Source organism: Brassica napus, chromosome C6 (assembly GCF_020379485.1).
Source record: "Brassica napus cultivar Da-Ae chromosome C6, Da-Ae, whole genome shotgun sequence".
Taxonomy (NCBI): domain Eukaryota; kingdom Viridiplantae; phylum Streptophyta; class Magnoliopsida; order Brassicales; family Brassicaceae; genus Brassica; species Brassica napus.
Genome location: NC_063449.1, coordinates 35,548,919 through 35,570,177, shown reverse-complemented (window position 1 = coordinate 35,570,177; position 21,259 = coordinate 35,548,919). Strand labels below are relative to the sequence as shown.

The following is a 21,259-nucleotide window of genomic DNA, read 5'->3' as shown; positions in this document are numbered from 1 at the left end:
TCAAAACCTTGTTTGTTAATTCAAATAAAGTGCCTAAAAAGGTTTAATTCTCTGGTCATTCGTTTCGAAATAAGCCGATAAGAATCATTATCTCAAAGGATGTGTGGAGATTTCACATTGGAAGCTTAAAAAGACCATCATTAATATATAGAGGATTATAACCAATATATTAATCGCCAACTGATTTTAAGTTGGAAGCTTATGATAAGCCTAAAATTAATATGATATTACACTACAAGAAAACACGCCACATTCCGACGGCCATTCCGACGGACGTCATTTTCGTCGGTTTCTTCTGACTAAATTCCGACGAGAAACTGACGAACAATATATTTTGTGTTCGTCGGTATTTTGTCGGAAATTTCCGACGAAATTAACCGACAAAATTCCGACGGACATTTTGACCGTTAAGAACTCCGACGACTTACCGACGGAAATATTCCGATGCCCATATTGACTGTTCGGATTCCGACAAAATTCCGACGGAGGAATTTGACCGTTTTAGAAATCCGATGCATTTCCGACGAAATTCCGACGGACAATTTTTGACCGTTCGGATTCCGACGGAATTCCGACGAAATAATTGACCGTTTAACAATTTTGACAAATTTTGTTATGTTTGTCGGAATTCGGTCGGAAATCTGTCGGAGTGTCGCATGAACTTTTCCTATAAATGCGACCTCCCCACACCACATTTCCCTCGTTCATTCTTTTTTCTCTTTTTGCTTTCTACAAATCCGAAAAAAATAATCATGTCTTATGGAAATTATCATCGATCGTGGATGGATAAACCACATTTGGATCCAAACACCAATTTGCTTACGGAGGAATACATGGCAGGTATTGGCGAATTCATGGCGCTTGTTCAACGACAACCGGAAGCAAATACCGGTATGTTACGATGTCCATGCTCCTCCTGCAATAATAATAAGGTTATAAGGGAATGAGATGTTTGGACTCATTTATATATGAGAGGGTTTACACAGAGTTATAAGGTTTGGTATCTACATGGAGAAACTGGTTATGAATATGGTAGTACTAGCGAACCTCAGCCTGTGGTTAGATTAGAAGAACCAAGGATGGAAGTAGATTACGGTGTAGGTACTGAGCAAATGGTAAATGATCATTATAGAGGGGAAGAACCCAATGCAGAATCTATGAGATTATTTGACATGTTGGATGCAGGAAAACAACCTTTGTACAAAGGTTGTCGAGATGTTCATTCACCCTTATCATCTGCAAATGGATTGATGGGTATTAAGACGGATTATAATTTGGCTGAAGAGTGCGTGGATGCGATTGCTGATTTCGTTAAAGGTGTTCTACCAGAGGATAATCTAGCACCGAGTTCATACTACGAGGTTCAGAAACTGGTAGCGGGTATTGATTTACCGTATCAGGTGATAGATGTATGCATCGACAACTGCATGATCTATTGGAGAGCGGATGAGAACCGGGATATATGCAAATTTTGTGGGAAACCTTGTTATCAGCAAACAAAGGGAAGAGTTCCGGTGCCATTCAAAAGGATGTGGTATTTGCCTTTGACGGAAAGACTGAAGAGGTTATATCAGTCTGAACGCACAACCCAACCAATGAGATGGCATGCAGAGCACTCCACAGATGGTCAGATTAGACATCCTTCAGACGCAAAAGCTTGGAAACATTTCCAATCAACATATCCAGAATTTGCCCATGAGAGAAGAAATGTCTATCTTGGATTATGTACTGATGGTTTCAGCCCGTTTGGAAAGCATGGAAGACAATATTCTGTATGGCCAGTGATTGTGACACCGTACAACTTACCACACAATTTGTGCATGCGACGAGAGTTTTTGTTTCTCTCCATTCTCGTCCCCAGGCCAGCGCATCCGAAGAGATCACTTGATGTGTTTCTTCAGCCACTGATATATGAGTTGCAACAACTATGGACGGATGGTGCTGAGACATACGATGTTTCATGCAAAGAAAACTTTCAGATGCGGACAGTACTTATGTGGACAATAAGTGATTTTCCAGCATATGGGATGTTATCTGGATGGACAACACATGAGAGACTATCATGTCCACATTGTCAAGATAACACATATGCTTTCCAGCTAAAACACGGAAGGAAAACATGTTGGTTTGACTGTCACAGAAGATTTCTACCACCCGATCATCCATACCGTAGGAGCAGGACTTTGTTTACGAAGAACAAAAAGGTGTTTGATAGTCCACCAGAAGAAATTAGTGGGAAACAATTGTCGGAGCAGTTAAGGGATTTTGGTGCAGATAGGACGCCAGACGTTGGTGGACATGAAAATATTCGAATCGACGTTGTTGGAGAACTACACAATTGGCACAAAAAGAGCATTTTTTGGGATCTGCTATATGGGGAGGATCATCTGTTGCGGCATAATTTAGATGTCATGCACATTGAGAAAAACTTTTTCGGCAATCTGATGAACACAATTCTTAACATCCAAGGTAAAACGAAGGATAATTTGAAGTCAAGACTGAATTTAGTAGATATTTGTGATTGTTCTGAACTTCACGTTGATGAGAACGGTGTGGCTCCCTTTCCCATATACCGGTTGGCTGCAGCTACAAAGGAGGAGTTCTTTGATTGAATTACAGATAAAGTGATATTTCCAGATGGTTATGCGTCAAATTTGCGTAACAGCATTGACAAAAGTGAAGGAAAATTTACTGGCTTGAAGAGTCATGATTGTCATGTAATGATGCAGTGCCTCCTTCCGTTTTGTTTTTCCGCACTATTGCCACAAAATGTTCATGAAGCAATTGCAGGTATTTTATATTTTAATATTTTAATTGGTTATCAATTCAATTAATTTATTATGTTTTATAGGTACTTATGAATGTTTTTTTCTTTATATATGTATCCAGGGATAAGCGTTTTCTTCCGTGATTTATGCACTAAATCCGTCACCACGGATGGTATTAGTAATTTAAAGGATAACATACCCGTGAGCATGTGTAACCTCGAGAAGATATTTCCTCCTTCGTTTTTTGATGTAATGGAACATCTTGCTATTCATCTCGCAAGAGAATTGGAACTTGGTGGTCCTGTACAATATCGATGGATGTATCTTTTTGAGCGTTTTATGCATCATCTGAAGAAAAAGATCAAAAATTTAAGCAAGGTGGAAGGCTCAATAGTCGCACAGGTGATCAATGAGGAAACAACAAACTTTGCTGAAAACGACTTTCTATCAGAAGTGCAGACAAAAAAACGGAGACCTTCTCGGCATGATGATGGAGGGCAAAGGGCAACATATTATGTTACCGTTCCAAACATGTTCAGGGAAATTGGACGACTTAGTGGAAAACCAAAGAGGCGAAAACTTACTGAGAGGGAACACGCTCATTTGCATACATATTTGCTCACCAACTGTGAAAATCTTCTACAATATGAGAGGTGAAAATTTTTATTCCATTTAAAAGGTCATATTGTTTATTAAATTTTATTTTTAGATTAATTAATGACATCACTTTTGTATAGTATTTATATGGCAGAGCTGCGGTTGACTTACATACACGCTACAGAAAAAGAGCTTCAACAACTCAGACATGAAGGATTCGCCGTTTGGCTTCTTAATTATGTGAGTGTACATGTGCAAAAAATTAGTTATATATTTAATGAAATAATTTATCACTGGTATGACCACTGACATGTTTTATTTATAGGTGACTGAAGGTTTGGCTAGAGGGGAAGTGTTCGATGATTGGATACTCAAATTTGTGCGGGGACCAAACTATATGGTCAAATCATATCCAAAATACACAACTCGAGGATATGCATTCTCAAGGGAAGGTCATTCAAATAAAACTTATGATGCTGGTGTTTCGTCTTCATCCGGGGACGATGTGTACTACGGCAACAAACAAGATTTTTAGGAAATTCAGTATCCCGGTATGGTTGGGTTGCGGTGTACTGTATTCTGTTGTGATTGGTATGACAACACTCCAGATCGAGGGGTGAAAAATGATGCATTTGGTGTTACATCGGTTCATTCGCGAAGGAAACTTTAATATTATGATCCTTTCATTCTCGCTTCTCAAGCAGATCAGGTATTCCAATATATTTATTTAAATAATAATGGTTTAATAATATGTATATTTCTCATTTAACATATTACTAATACATTTAATTTTATTTATAGGTTTGCTACATCAGTTACTTGCGGATTACGTACAAAGACGATCCTTGGATCGTTGTAATGTCAATCAACCCAAGAGGACGAGTTGATGGAAACTCTGATAGTGATCCATTACAACCAAACTCCACCAGCAACGTGAACCCAGTTGAAGATTTAGAAGATGTTGAACTCGTTGTCGATTTTACGCAGTGTGGAGATGATGCTGTTGTGCACTCGGAGTCAGAGGCTGAAGTTAGAGAGTTTGACGAAGATTCTGAAGATTCTACAGATTCTGAGTGATTTATAGGAATTATTTTTATAAGATATTGGAGTTTTTAAAAAGGTTTTGGAGTTATATATATATATAAGTTTTTGAAATTTTATAAAAGTCATTGGAGTTTTTTTAGTAAGTTGTTGGAGTATTTTAATAAGTTGGTGGAGTTATTTTTATAAGTTATTGGAGTTTTTTAATAAGTTACAAGAGTTTTTAAATAAGTTGTTGGAATCCCATTTTAAAAACAAAAAATTAGAATAAAAATGAAGTTCGTCGGAATTTTGTCGCAATATTCCCACGAAATTCTGACGGAGTATCATAATTTTGGTGTTTCGATAGGGTTTAAAGGTCGTCGGAATTCCGTCGGTAAATTCCGACCGAATTCCGTCGGTAAATTCTGACCGAATTCCAACGGAAGTGTAGATTTTGTCGGAATATCGTCGGAAATTACCGACGGAATTCCGACGAATTTTATTTTAGATTTGCAAAGTTATTATAAATGCATAATTACATAATTAAAATATCCAAATATGACATATGTAAGTTTATGATATGAAATTAGTTCACATATAAAGGCTTTATAAAGTTTTTCGTATAGCAAAATAATTCATATACGTATCAACGTATTCGTAACATCCTCCAACTCTTCCAAATCTTTTCCCCAATCATGTAAGTCTTTGAATCCCTCTTTAGATTATATGTTTTTAGGTTTGGAATGTTAGATTTGTGGATTATAGGTTTTGAATCTAAAGATTTAGGATAGAATTGATAGTTTTAGGAGTTATATATTGTTAGATTTGGTTTTAGCTTGTTGTTTATATGTAGATTGAAAATTTTAGATTTGTAGATTTTAAGGTTTATATGTGAAATATATTTATAAAACGTTTTTATAATTTTTAATATATATAAAATGTTTTAATTTTTGGTAAAATTTATTAGATTTTTAGAATTATAATTATTTATATAATTTTTTTATTAACATAAAAACGTTTTGTATATGTGAAATATATTTATAAAACGTTTTTATAATTTTTAATATATATAAAACGTTTTAATTATATATATTTTTTTTTTAATATACATAAACGTTTTTACAAAGTTATAAACATTTTTATAAAACTTATTATTTTTTTGGGATTATAAACATTTAAATGATATAAAAGCATTTTACTACTATTAATATATATGTTTATATGAACTTTTTACAAAATTAGAAACATTTTTTAAGTTATATTTAGATTTTAAGAATTATAAACATTTATAATATTTTTCATTTTATATATATGACTATTTTGACGGATTTTATTTTGTAGGTCTGGCGGTCCTGATAGACCACCAGCAGCACAGCGTCGTCCCGTACCTCGGAAGCGAGTTCATTCAGGGAGTAGTTCCCGTGTATCGGAATCATCGCAGGAGCAAAATTCGATTCCTCCTCCTGCAGCTCCACCTCAGGATCCATCTACTCGATATGAGCCCGGTGTCATGCCAGTTGCGACATTGGTTCGACAACCTGGTCGAGATCATATCAAGATGCTTCATCTCCAACCACGAGGATATACTACGTGGTAACTTTTCTCTTCTTTTTTTAATATAATCTTTGTTTTTTTTTCATTTTTTAACTTAATATTTGATTTTTTTTTAATGTTCAACAAGTCACACAACGGCATTACCGCCTGCATTAATGCAATGATGTATTCCATGCTCCGCAGAGGATACAAGACCTACAGTGTGATGCCTTCCGAAGAAAAGGAGATATGGTTCCGTAATTTTGCGGTAATCTTTTAATTTTCAAATTTTTTTTTTACTTTTAACTTTTTTTATTTATTTACTAATTTCGGTTTTTTTTTGTAGCAACAATTCAATTGGGAGTCTGGGCAAACCGAAACTGTTCGTCTGGCCTTCCACGAGAAGGTCGTGGAGTCCTATACGAACCAGATCTATGAGTGGAAGCAACTATGGCTCAAGGGCAAGATACCGAAGAATATCAACACCCAAGTTTGGGAGGACTTGCAGGTGCATTGGAGGAAGCAGGAGACTTAGGAAAAGTCCGCCAAAAACGCAGCCAACTGCAACAGTGATCGTGGCGGGAAAGGTGTTTTTGTCCACAACCTCGGGGCTTGCAGTATGTCTTTTAAGGAGGATCAGCTTGTAAGTTCTATTTATTTAAAATATATATATTTTTAATATTTTTACATATTTATTGATTAACTTTGTGTTTAGGTTGAAGCAAATGGCGGTAATCCCGTTGATCATGTTGATGTCATGAAGGAAGCATATACTAACAAGAAGACAGGCGAAATTCAGGATTCCCTCATCAGAGATGTCATAGATTTGGTGCAAACCAAAAAAGCAGAACTCCTAGCTTCTCAGCCGGTGAACTCTGATGACGATTCTACGGCAGCTTCCACCAACCTTTACCAACTTCAAATCAACAAAATGGTGGAACAGATAACTTTTTAATTTTCCTTTCATTATTATTTTAATTTGATTACTAATATTTAATTTTTTTCTATATAGACGGTTCCAAAGAAGAAAGGAAGTTTGGTCGGTTTGGCTCGCCGTGCGTCTTCGTGTCCTTCTTCTTCACAAACTCCATACACAGATCCCATGATCATGGAGCAGCTGCAGAACAAGGATGAGCGGATTGAAGTGTTAGAGACGCAGAACGCTACAATTCTTGCGGAATTGGTGGATCAGAAGAAGACCAACAACGAGATCATTGACAAGATGAAGCGTTTGTTCCCAGATGAATTCCAATGAATTTTAGTTTTTTTTGTTTAAAAACTTGAAAATGTTTTTTTAATTTATGTATGTTTAATAACTTGAATTTTTAATTTATGTAAAACGTTTTTGAATAATATTATTTTTAATTTCTGTTTTTATTGATTTATAAAAAAAAATTAATTAAGTTATTTGAAATAATAAAAAAAAAATATTCCGACGAAACTTTCTCCATCGGAAATTTCCGACGGCAGGTAACGTCAGAAAATTCCGACGATCATCTTTCCTCGGAATATTCCGACGAACATGATGCGTCGGATATTTCCGACGAAATAGTCCATCGGATATTTCCGACGAAATTGTCCGTCAGATATATCCGACTGACTCCGACGGATACGGGCTCTCGGAAATTCCGAAGGATTCAGCTGTCGTCGGAATATCGGAGTAACATCATCGTCGGAATTTTGTCGGACATTTTTCCGACGACGATTTGTCGGAAATATATTCTGACCAATTACCGACGAAATTCTTCCGATGAAAAATGTGTCGGAATATCTGTCGGAATATTGTCTGTCGGTACTTGTCGGAATTTCGTCGGAATTTGTGACGAATTTCCGACAAATTTTCTTTTCCGACCAGATATTTCCGACGACGGTTTTCGTCGGAATGTCGTCGGAATATGGCCATTCCGACGAATATGGCCGTCGGATTTCGCGTGTTTTCTTGTAGTGCTAGAGCTACCTGATAAATGGGCACTCCGTAAATATTGTTCCCACAATTGTCCATGTTTGAGCTTGAAAAAGTGTTAATAAAAAAAGTCTCATATCAATAGTTGGAAAAATAGTTAATGGATTAATATATAAAATGATAGGAGTATCAACTTATCGTCAACTAATTCTAAGTTAGAAAATTACGATAAACCTGGATTTATGAACTCTATCATTGCCTTCTTGTGATCGTTACGTCTTTTTAGTTTAAAATAATGATTTATAACATAAAAAGTTAAAATAATATTCTTAAACATTTTCATATATCACCATATTACAAAAATCGGAATATTACAAAAAAATCTATAATTACATAATATAAATTGGATTTGAGAAATTAGTATGTCATGCATCCGTCATAAGACAACCAAGGGGGCAATGACAATAAATAGAATTTAACAAAGGTCTTGACAGTTCCATATACAAATGGGGTATGTTAGAATTCCATATATGACATTGGGTGAATTTGTAAAAAGAAAAATGAGACGGGAAGAAGAAAAGTCAGAGATGAGGAAGGGAAGATGGGTAAAGTGTCAGAATAACTAAGACGAATCCACACAACAAGTTGGCTATTTCAGATTCAGACACAAAACTTCTCATAGACATTGATGGAGTGATGGAGAGTTGCTTTGTCTCCTTTTTTGTCCTTCCTATTTAAAGTCAACCAAGTCTCCCCTTGGTCCCATATTTTCATTTTGGCAAATAAAATAATAATTTCAGAAAAATACAACCTAGTTATAGGCCTGAAACTTTTATCCGAGATCCGAATTCGATCCGTGATCCGAAAATCCGGATATCCGGAGAAACCGAATCCGGATCCGGATAGTAAAATGTTGGATCCGTCAAAGCCGAATCCGGATCCGGATATCTTGATTTTTTAGTCCGAATATCCGGATCCGTTAATTTTATTAATAACTATTTCAAAATAGTAATATCAATATATAAAAACTAATTTTATTTAATATATTTTCATTTTTATAATAGTATATATAAATTTTATGTAAATTTTGTAATATTATACATAGAAATAATTAAAAACATTATATATATTTTTATTTTTAAATTATTGTTAATATTTTATTTATATTAATATTATTTTTTATTTATTTTAAGGATCTAAATCCGGATCCGGATATCCGCCGGATATTATAATTTTTAAAAGGATATCCAACACCCGGATCCGGATAAGGATAGTAAAATTATGGATCCGCCGGATAAGGATCCGAATCCGGATATCTTAAAATTGCCCAGATATCCGATCCGTCCCGGGACTACTAGTTATAGTTATGACAATAAAAGCAAAAACCTATAACATACATGAATTCAATGGAAAAAGGAAATATTTAAAAAACAATCTTAGAAAATTAAGACAATATCAACTGAACTAGACCAACGTAGGTCCTTCAGCCGGCTATTACCTACCGTTTTCCATTGTTTCTACTCATGCCTGATCTCCAATTGCAAGTTGCCTCCAAGATAATCATGTGTGACAGTGTTTCCTTCTGTTTTCTTCTCATAAAACTTTTTTTTTGCTTACTGACCATTCCATTTTTTATGTAATTGATTCACCGAACTTTTGTATTTGATCTCCAATCTGTCATGAGTACCAAATATCTTGTTTAGTTTCCCCATTCTAAAATAACCGTCCAATTTAAATTTGTTTGCATGTAACAATAGTGAATCACAATCACAAGATGGTGTGTTTAGTGGCAGACAGATTTTGGGGAACTAACGTATCCGGATTCGAAGGCACTTCACTATATTTTAGTCGGTGGCCATGGATCTCATTCAAATATTTGGAGAAATTTCATCCATAGATTACACCATTTATTTGGAGATTAGTTTGGGTCATTGCACAAGTTTAGAATATCCCTAAATTATTACTTTTTTTTAAATTGCGAATCACTATTTTGATGGAAGAAGAAATTCATATATTAAAATTCAAAAAGAGCTGAGACGGAAAAATAAACAGAAAAAAAAAAGAATAAGTGCGGTTAATTCGGCCGGAAAAATATCTGTAACAGCTAGTTTAATTTGCCGTACGTTCTGATTGATCCGATCTAAGAATCTGGATACAAACAATATCTTAATTAAATCATGAAGCAACCCGTATATCAAAATACAAACTACAAATAGTAAGAAAAATATATTAAACGTGAATAATCACTTTGCTTTGAATATATATTGGATAATACATACACATGATGGAATTTATCATATGCATAAATTTAAGAGTTTTATATAACATATTCATAATAAATTAGTAAATATTTAAAGTTTAAGTAACTAAAGTCTTAGATGAATATAATAATTTATATTTTATGAATTGGCGTTTTTACGTTAAGCCAAAGAAATACAGTTCAACTGGTCATTTCTTCAGCGTAAGCAAACCAATAATATGAGCCAACTAATAGATGTTAGATTTTAGCCACTTCCTAATTTAATTTGCTCTAGTTGCATGTATAAAACAATACTATATTCGCAGTTTATTCTTTTGTGCCGTCTATAAACCCTAAGCAAGAAAGGTCTCACGTTCTTTGTCAATAATAACTAACATTATCATTGATGTTTTATGCTTAAATTAAACAGATAATAATGTTAGAAAATCAGTGGAATATTATTTTGGTGATATTAGTAAAAGACTAAAAGATATGGGAATCTTAGACTAAGAGTTGAAGTAGAAGTAAAGAACAAGAGGAAAACAACAGAAAATACAACTCAAGTCCAAGAGATATGTCAAACTGTCAACATAAAAGTGAAGACATCAAATATTAGACGCGTATGAATACGAATTCAACACCAATTATTTTGGCGATATTTAAATGACTCTATATTAAAAATCAAATAGGTATTTTGGAACTAATTGTACGCTACAAGCCTACAAGTCTTGTTTCCTAAATTTATCTTTACTATTTGTACCTTGTTAAAGTTTTGAATGGTAAATATTCACTATAGTTGTGCGCAAACTTTTTTCTTTACCTTTTTACCAAAATAAATTTCAATAATTTTTTTTTTTTGAATAAATGTTAAATTTTATTCACTCCAAAAAAACACTTGTTACATTTTACAATGCTTCTATCTCTTAAATATTTTTCACTCTATTTTTTAAATTAAAATTTTCTATACTCAACTAACTAGCTTTGTAGAAGGGGCTTGGTGTGTATCCACATTAGTTCTAGGTTCGATACCTCCAAATGACAAAAACCTTCTAGTCCAAGAACTTCTTGATCTTATCTTCTCAATCAGGGGAAGGAAATCACTTACAGTCTTTTTTTTTGTAAGTAGTGGCAAACCCAAATAGCGAACCGGGAGTTGTCCCTTATCAAAAGGGAAAGCCAAGATGTCTTCTCTATTCTGCATTGTAATCCCAACCATGAAGAGTTTAGATTTCTCCAGATTTATCTTTAATCCCGAGATTTTCTCAAACTCATTGAAAACCTCCAATATGCCTTCAAAAGATCTCTTTGTATCATTAGCAAGCACCATTAGATCGTCAGCGAAACACAGATGTGTTAAGTTGTTGTATTCGTAAGATAGATTCAATATAATTGTTTATCATAAAATTTGTTATTACAAACAATGGTTTTTGTAGAAGTATTACAAACAATGTTTATGTTTTTTTCTCAACAACAAACAATGTCTTTGTTGCTTCCTTTTCTATTTAGTTAGTAAGGTTCAAGATTGTGAATGGTTAACATAAACCAATTTTAGCTGCATACTGGTTATTTAGTTTTAGGGGTGAGGCGAATCCGGATATCCAAAAAATTTAAGATATACGGATTCGAATCCATCAGTATCCATATCTGAATCTATATTTTTTAAATTTCTTATATCAAGAGGCACTTTATCACTTTTCAATTACTCCTAAAGTCACAATGTACTTGCAAAACACTTTCTCATGGAACATACAGAGAGAATAGACAGATTACACTTCATGAAAAGAGAATCACGAAAAGAAGAAAGAGAGTGTGTTTCCAAAAATTAAATTGTGTTACTATTATTATTATTTACTCTACTTCTTAATATTTTGTTTTTGTTTATTTTTAAATTAAAAATACTTATAACAAATTTTGTTCATATAATAAATTATGTTAGTTTATCTTCTACAATTTGATATCCACTTTGATACTTTTTTGTTATATTTTAAAATATATATATGTACACGTATCCAATGATTGTGTTATGGATGAGTGATATGTGGATGTTTGAAAAACGTGGATGACTACTTGTAGAATATAAGCATAGAGGGGCACATGTGAATGGGTGTGGAAAGATAAACGTGGATGGGTAAGCATGGGTGGGTAAACATGGACGGCTATTTGTGGACGAGTAAAATTATGATTAAAAATTTAAAATTTAGCATACTACATATCTTATGGTAGAGGACTATGACGAGCTCGAACCATCGCAGCTTCACCGAGCTCATCCATGACGATGTTGAGCTCGGAATCCATGGCATGGCTCACTGGGGGTCTAGGAGGAGGAGCTGGCTCATTTTGACTGGGGGTTTAGGAGGAGGAGCTGACTCGTTTTAACTCTTTGGTTTGTTTAGTTTTGTTTTTATCACTCAAGCTTGCTTTTTTTTCCTGGACATGTACTGTTATTGGTTTAAAATTATTAATTTGTTCATCCTTGAGATTGTGGACACATTGGCGTCCGTATCATAGCCTTTCAATATGTAACTTTTTTATCTATGTTTAGTGTTTGAGTTATTGTTCTATTCACCACTTCAAGCTTCAATTTTCTGTCCACAAATTTAAGAGGTCTTTTTTGTTCTTTATTCATGGTTATGTTAGTGTCTATATCCACAACATAATCAAAATCTTTTGGTCTCCGTCCACAGACAAACATTGATGTTGGGGTTGTGTCCTTAAGCTTAGCTGTTGTGGAGCTTGCTCTGATGAAGCTTCTAGAATCTTTACACTCATCCCCGTCAACGCATCACCCATCCACGCATCATCCGTCCACGCATCAAATGTCTATTAAGGGTAAAATTATCCACAATTTATTGCTGATCCACAACAAAGTGTCTCACATATAGAATGTGGTTCTGAGTGTAAAGAAAAATCAAAAGTGGTCCTGAGAGTAATCAACTCATATTTTTCGGATATTTGGGTTTCGGATATTAGTTTAGATATTGTAATAGCCGCGAGTATTTCTAGATCCAGATCAGGAAAAAATAAAATAAAAATATTTATAAAATATTAAAACTTTAAAATAATTAATAAATTTATATTATACAAATTTATATATATATATATATATATATAATTTAATATATTTAAAATTTTGGATTAGAATTCGGATATCCTGATTTAAAAATTAAGATATCTGGATACGGATCCGGTTATAACGGATCCCAAATTTTATTATATGTATATGTACGTTCTAGATATCCTATTTTAGGAGTAAATTTTGGATCGGATCCGGATCCCAGATAATAATTCTTAGCTCTACTTAGTTCTATGTATTATAACCATTTTAATATGAAATATTTCTACCATACATTTTAGGAAATCGTTTTCTTTTGGATACAACTTTTCTGTTTCTTCCTTTCTATTTATGTTATTGTGGTTCATAATTTTAAATAGTTTAACATAATTGTTTTTGACCGTTCGGGTTATTCAAGTTCCGTTTCCTACAACTATTTGACTCATATTTTAAGAATATATTTTGAAAAAAAAAAAGTGGTCACAGTTTCTACGTATTGTTACAACGTTTTGATTTGTTGTTTATTAAAATAGTATATAATATAATCTTAACCACGGGGTGGTGGGCTAGTGGTCTTGAGGTAGTTACCACAACCGATACGGACCCGAGTTCGAATATCCTTTGTGGCCACGGAATGCTTTACGTCCACCTCAAGTTTAAAGTTAACGCGGCGTTGGTGCCGGGTTCTTGGGTAATGGGTATTAGTGCCGGCTGATTCCGGGCCAGGGGGATTAGATGGTTGGCAATCGGAAACCACGTGCGGATTACGGGCCTATGGGCAAACGGAAACCCCGTGCAGATTACGGGTCGCCTTTGAACCTCCTGTTAAAAAAAAAAAAAAAAAAAGTATATAATATAATCTTGTAGCATCTATATGTCTATCTGAGAGGCGCTTTTATGTTTCTTGAAAATTATATTATTCTTATTTTAATGTGAAAAAGAATTGACCGATAAAAGTGAAAAATCATATTTTAAAAATATATTTTGAAAATACTTTCTCTTAGCATAACCCTTATTAATCCAAAAACACTTTTTCTAATTCATATGGTATATAATTAAATTTAAATAATATTAACATAGATATATGGTATATTTTAATATTAATATCTATTAAATAATGTTTTCTTATCATATTGTTTTTTATCATTTGTATCTTTTTATAATAAAACTTTAAATCACTTATAACAAAATTTTCATTGTGGGATGTTTATAATTTTAGTAATTTTTAATTTAAAAAAAATCAATGCAAAGTTTAAAATTTAAATATTAAGTTGTCAATATTTTCTCAAAGCTTTTATAAAAAAAAAAATTGTTCGATGCAAATTTCAAAATTAAAATATTTATGTATTTTTATATGGTATATAGTTTAATATAAATGATATAAATATATATATATATATATATGTATTTTTAAATGAGACTTCATACCTATATGATTTTTGTAATCATTTGTATCATGATATTTTTTTAAACCATAGATCACAAAAAAAAATCAATCTAAGACTTTTGACAGTTTTAGTAATTTATAGTCGTTTTTTAATTCAAAATACAACATATATGGAAAGACCTAAATTTTTATTATATAGCTAATGTGGTTGTTTAATTTATTTTAAAGTTAAAATTAAAAAAACTGATAGAGGACATACTAATTTTTATCATTCAAAATCATTAATTGTCATATATACTTTATCCACATTAGACAATTCACTAACTTTTATCTATGCAAAGAATGAAGAATGTTAATAATTAATTTATGGTTAGTTTAATAAAAAAATTATTATATATTTAGATAGACCAATTTATTTTTTTAAGAATTCTAAGAGTTATTGTGGTGATGACACATACATATCTCAAATGTTGTAATGCTTCTCTTTTATTCTATTTGTATCATTTTAAGTGGTGCTTAAAATTTTGCACAAAGATTAAGAAAATATAATTTTTTATATAATTTATTTTGGTTACATAAAAATATCATTAGATAAAAATAGTTCAACCAATAAAGAAATACAGTATTTTATAATTGGTCATAAATATTAAATTACATTGAATTTTATCTAAAATATTGAGGACATCACTTATTAGTTATTATGAAACAAAATAAAAAAAAATTTAAATATCAAGGGAGTAATATATAAGGGACAAGAGATCAGTACATACATTAATATTAGTTATTGATTGAACATTATAGTTGGATCTCCCTTTGCTCTCTAAACTAACAGTGATGTCCAATCCCGAGATTCTGATTACGTAACGCCATATTCAACTTTCTATTATTTTGTGACTATTTTGGTAGGCTTTTGTAGTGTTCATTGAAAATATGGAACTTTACAAAATTACTCTCAGATGAAGGTGCTGGTTTTGGTATGTGTGGACAAATCTTCTTACAATAATTTTGTTAAAGCCTTTTCTACTATGATTTAGACTGGTTCATTCATTGATTCCAGGTGAAGTGGACTAAATGAAAGATTTTTATTTTTTCTCTTCAAAATGTTAAAATTGTTTGAACACTAAACATTTTATGTGAAGCTAGGCAAAACATATATATATATTGATTAGACTTATTCAACGAGCTCTTACGGCATTGCAGACTGTATCCAATAGTTGTGCAACGATGACAGTTTTGAAATATTGTGATCTATTTCTTGAGTTGTGTAGTCTAAAGCTTATAAAAGGTATTACACAACTCAAGAAATAGAACATGTACAATATTTTAAAATAGATGCAATTTTTTATGTTTTAGCATAAATACTCTTATTAGAGTGAGATTTGGAACTTTTAATTCAACTATAGTTGATAAATACTGCAGCGGAGGAAAATAGATGTAACCTAGTATTTTTAAGGAACCTATATGTATATGCGTGTATACTCCAATGTTTTTAAACTTCAAATCTGACTTTGAAAAACAATTAGACCAGCGCTTTTGTCTGACGACTATTATTTCCCCTCTCTGAGAATATTTTCGTTAGTTATGGCCCCTCTTTTACAATTTATAATGATCTCCCCGTGATTAATATGTTGACTCTTCGCATTGAATAATGTAATAAACAGTTGAGTTTGAAAGGAAATTAAGCAAAAGACACTCATTGCCTAGTCATGTTCAACTACGAGTGCATAATGATGGAGCGAACCACAAATTATAAGCTTCTTTTGGGGTCCCGATCCCCGACCCTATAATTTAGAGGGGAAACAAATTATTTGCATTTACAAAAAAAAAACTTTTGAGCTAAGTGGTTAATCAACATTTCCTTTTAGTTTTTTCATGCCCATAAAACTCAAATGAATGGCATTGATCTAGTGTCCACCTTGTTTTTGCGGGAGACATTTACTAGATTTGATTTTATTTAGTGGATATGTAATTTTAATTACTCATGAGTCATGAGTCATGAATAATTACAAACACTATTTTACCATTATAAGCCTATACGTGTTTTGAACGTTGATTTTAAGATCATATAACATAAAAACTGATGATGTTTTCTAAATAATGTCGCAAGATTGACGACATTATGCACTCAAAAATTGATGATATAACAATTAAGATTTAGCAACAAATCCAACTTATGTAACAGTGGAGACTGGAACGTTGAACCTGTAAAGGTAGAAAAGACACCGTAAGGAGTTTGACAAACATGTGATCCAAGTCTACAAACATAAGTGCCAAGTGCGTCTATTTGAGACTAGTTCGCAGACAACTAGAATCCAAGAGTTCAACAAATATATGCTTTGAGTATTTTGATCTGCTTTCTTCAAATTGCATGTCCGGTTGATAAGTAAGGAAAATTATATGGACTTTCGTTCTAAGGAAAAGTCAAATTTGGAAAAGTAAAACCAAAGCTTTGAGTGCTGAGATCTTAGGATCAGAATTGTGACTGCAATACAAACTTTTAGGGCGAGTAGCTCATATGTTCAAAAAAAATTCATTTAACATAACTTGAACTTCTGATGTGAAATATTTCCATGCTAAATTTTATAAATTGGGGTACAAACAAGTTGAAGGTGAAAACTAATGTGACAGGATATTAAGGCATGTTTACAAAGCGGAAACTAAGCGTTTGGTCTAATGTCTTGGGGGCTATTTGAATGTATCAGTTTTGGAAAGTGTTTGGCTAGTAAGATTTGATCCTAAGTATGAAAATGTCTGGAATAAGAATGGATACATCTGAGATATATTCGGCAATGCTTCATCTATGACCTTTATTGGAGCCAAATGTTAAGGCTTGATCCACGACATTTTGTACATTACATAAGACAAGCCTTGATGGTGGACGATGAGAATTCGAATATGTCTTGGCGATCCAAAAAGGGCCATAAGTGAAATTCTTCTTGAACCATGTCGCATCATGTGCCTCAAACTCCCGACTTTCGAGGTCTAAAGTTGGTATATATGACGTTTAGCTCGTTAAAGTAAATACTCCGTCTGTTTCATCGTAAGTGTCACTTTAACATTTTTTTCTTGTTACAAAAAATATTACTTTATAATTTCAATGCAAATTATACTTATTTTCAGCTAAAAATTAATTGAAAACTGCATTGATTTTATAAATAAATTCTCAAATATTATTGGTCAGAAATGTATAACAACTTAAATATATTTTCACCAATTTCTTAATAAAGTAATATTTATTTAGAAACGGAAAGAGTATATTTTTACTCGTATTTCAGTATTTGAATATATAATAATAATATTAATATGTTTGTTTTTTGGTCAAAGCAGTCATTTATTTGTTTCCAAACAAAATATAACGTTCTTTTAGTATCTTGTTTTGGTCAATGTTTATATTTATAAATAAACCATATATTATATTTTAAGATTTTTGGCTAAATGTTAAAATGATTTGTAAGTCAAAATTAATGAAATTTCTGCTTTGACTAAAAAACTTCATTAACTAAATCTAGTCAAACAATTAACTACATTGTTAAGAAAAAACTTAACTACATTGTTTTATTTTAAGATAATTTTACACTACACTGTTCAAAATACTGCATATACATCGTAAACGCAATTTTAGTCAAATGAAATTATTTACTGGATCACGTCCAAGTCACTTGTTGGTAAAATTGTAAAAACAACGAACTCCCGTCAAACAGAAAAATTATCTAATAAGTGACCCCGTGGCCCCACCTTACCATTCACTCACCATAGTTTACTCTTGTCTTATCCAAAAAATTATCATCTCCAAATTTGAAATAATTAAAATTAAAATATAAAAAGTCACTCCCCCTTCTTGTTTCACTATAAATACAGCACCATTCTCTCATCATTTACATCACAAGAAAATACAATATTCAGTATAAAAAAAGACAGAGTGAGAAAGAGAGAAAAGAAATAGAAACACAAACGAATTTTCTGTTCTTTTTTTTATTCGTGTTTATTTAGAGAATGGGAGCTTTTGAAACAGAAAAAACCGCAAAAGATGCGGCGGTTGTAGAGACGCAGTCACCAGAGGAAGATTTCGACCAGCCATCTCCCCTCCGTAAAATCATCTCCGTCGCTTCCATCGCAGCCGGTTTACAGTTCGGGTGGGCCCTACAGCTCTCTCTCCTAACTCCTTACGTTCAGCTTCTTGGTATCCGTCACAAATGGTCCTCTCTCATCTGGCTATGTGGTCCCGTGTCCGGCATGATTGTTCAACCAATCGTCGGTTACCACAGTGACAGATGCACCTCAAGATTCGGTCGCCGCCGTCCCTTTATCGCCGCCGGAGCCGCCCTGGTCGCCGTCGCCGTGTTCTTGATCGGATACGCCGCGGATATCGGCCATAAAATGGGAGACAAACTCGAGCAGAAAACCCCGAGGGTTCGAGCCATAGGGATCTTCGCTTTCGGGTTCTGGATCCTCGACGTCGCTAACAACACCCTCCAAGGACCTTGCCGTGCTTTCCTCGCCGACCTATCCGCCGGAGACGCTAAAAGAACGCGAGTCGCAAACGGGTTTTTCTCCTTCTTTATGGCGGTTGGAAACGTTTTGGGATACGCCGCAGGTTTATTTTTTTTTAATGAATATTAATTTTATTCAATTCAAAAAAAAATTACAATGAATGAATGCATCTCGTATGAAAGTATAATTTGGAAATATAATAAAATTCTTACGTGGCAGGTTCTTACACTAACCTCCACAAGATGTTCCCGTTCGCAATGACCAAAGCTTGTGATATCTACTGCGCGAATCTCAAGTCTTGTTTCTTCTTGTCCATCACACTCCTCATCATCGTCACCGTCTCGTCTCTCTGGTACGTTAAAGACAAACAATGGTCTCCGGCGGTAAACTCCGGAGACGAGAAGACATCGAGTGTTCCGTTTCTTGGAGAAATCCTTGGAGCTTTTAAAGTCATGCAACGTCCCATGTGGATGCTACTTATCGTCACGGCTCTAAACTGGATTGCATGGTTCCCGTTTCTTTTGTTTGATACTGATTGGATGGGTCGTGAAGTGTACGGTGGAGATTCAGGAGGAGACGATAGAATGGTGAAACTATACAACAAAGGAGTACACGCTGGTGCATTGGGATTGATGCTTCAATCGATAGTTCTTTTGTTTATGTCACTTGGTGTTGAGTGGACTGGTCGGAAAGTGGGAGGAGCTAAACGGCTTTGGGGGATTGTCAACTTTATCCTTGCCATAGGCTTGGCCATGACGGTTCTAATTTCGAAACAGGCGGAGGAACACCGGAAAACTGCCGGTGAGTTTGCCAGACCGTCGTCTGGAGTGAGAGCTGGAGCGTTGAGTCTCTTTGCTGTCCTTGGTATTCCATTAGCTGTAAGTATTTCAGCTTTTGTCTTCATTTGAGTTTTATTACATTTTTTATATTTTTAGTTAAATATACTAATAAACCTTTTTTTTACAGATTACTTTCAGTATTCCATTTGCACTAGCCTCCATATTTTCAAATAGCTCCGGCGCCGGCCAAGGTAACTTTTGTTGTAATTTAATTTACTTATAAAATCTATTATCTCCTCCTGTTAATTAAGAAATCTTATCGTCTGACAATTTGGGACCAATTAAATTACCATGTAATAAGTTCAAACGTTTGATTTGAATACATTAATGAGCGAGAGAGATTTGTTTCCAATTAAATTATCATTTAGAGTTAACTTTTTCCATTTTGTCAAGAAAGAAAGGATTAAATCTTTCCTTTGTTATTTTTCTCAAAATCTTATGTGGACAATATCGATAAGTTTATCCATAGCATTAGTTGGGTGAGATTTTTTTACTAATTCGTATGTTTCATTTCATCCAGTACTACCATAAATAAAAATAGTTTCCCTTTATAACATAATATTTAAATTTGACTTTTAAAGTGTTTCTTTCTTTTTGTTTGTTTACAGGACTTTCGATAGGAGTTTTAAATTTGGCAATTGTGATACCACAAATGATAGTATCACTTGGAGGAGGATCTTTTGACGCCCTCTTCGGTGGTGGAAACCTACCGGTATTTGTGGTCGGAGCAATCGCAGCGGCCATTAGTGGAGTATTAGCGTTAACCGTTTTACCTTCACCGCCACCAGATGCACCTGCCTTGAAGTCGGGAGCAATGGGCTTCCATTAGTGTACTCTATGTTTAATTTTCATGTGAAACTCATCAAATACAGTACTGTTGTGCAAATATGCAAACCTTTATAACCAAAAAGAAGAATGGTTAAAGTGATAAATCTAATAACCTTGGGTTATCTATCTCACCCTTTCTTTTAGTTTGTTGTTTTTGTTACCGATTATCTATTTGAAATATATTTTTTTGCCGTCAATAACTATTGTGCCTGTGATTTTGATAAAAGAAAGATTCAACTTCTGAATAATTTCCAAATTAAAAGTGAATCCTTCTGACAATTTATGACAATCGTATAATACATGAAAAAGAGTTGACTACTTGGACTATTTTGCATGATGTAGGTAATTGGTTATCAAAAATATTATTAGTACTCTTCTCATTGAAAAGACGTCAAATACACTGAAATATGCAATAGTATTAAATAATAAACCTTAAATATTCTTATGAACAAACTAGGCTAACATGACATGTTTTGTCTATTTCATGTTCACCTAACATTGACAATACCACAACAGATACAAAAGAAAAATATTGCTGGCACTCAAGCGTATGCGTGTACATCATATTCTACACAAGTTAGTAGTTGTATATTTTCTTC

At 33.4% G+C, this 21,259-nt stretch overlaps 1 protein-coding gene across 1 annotated transcript; it reads left to right on the top strand.

Moving 5' to 3' along the window:
* Positions 1-18,369: 18,369 nt before the first annotated feature.
* On the top strand, positions 18,370-20,857 carry LOC125575286 (sucrose transport protein SUC1-like). The gene is made up of 4 exons (XM_013873135.3): positions 18,370-19,096; positions 19,213-19,871; positions 19,960-20,023; positions 20,441-20,857. The coding sequence occupies exons 1-4, from the start codon at positions 18,496-18,498 to the stop codon at positions 20,659-20,661; spliced, it is 1,545 nt and encodes a 514-aa protein (XP_013728589.1). The 5' UTR covers positions 18,370-18,495; the 3' UTR covers positions 20,662-20,857.
* The last annotated feature ends 402 nt before the right edge of the window (positions 20,858-21,259 follow it).

Excerpts from the sequence above, each read along its gene's own strand:
- LOC125575286 (XM_013873135.3), top strand. The coding sequence starts at position 18,496 with ATGGGAGCTTTTGAAACAGAAAAAACCGCAAAAGATGCGGCGGTTGTA. Across the intron at positions 19,097-19,212 it reads CGTTTTGGGATACGCCGCAG|GTTCTTACACTAACCTCCAC; the intron begins GTTTATTTTTTT and ends CTTACGTGGCAG. Across the intron at positions 19,872-19,959 it reads TCCTTGGTATTCCATTAGCT|ATTACTTTCAGTATTCCATT; the intron begins GTAAGTATTTCA and ends TTTTTTTTACAG.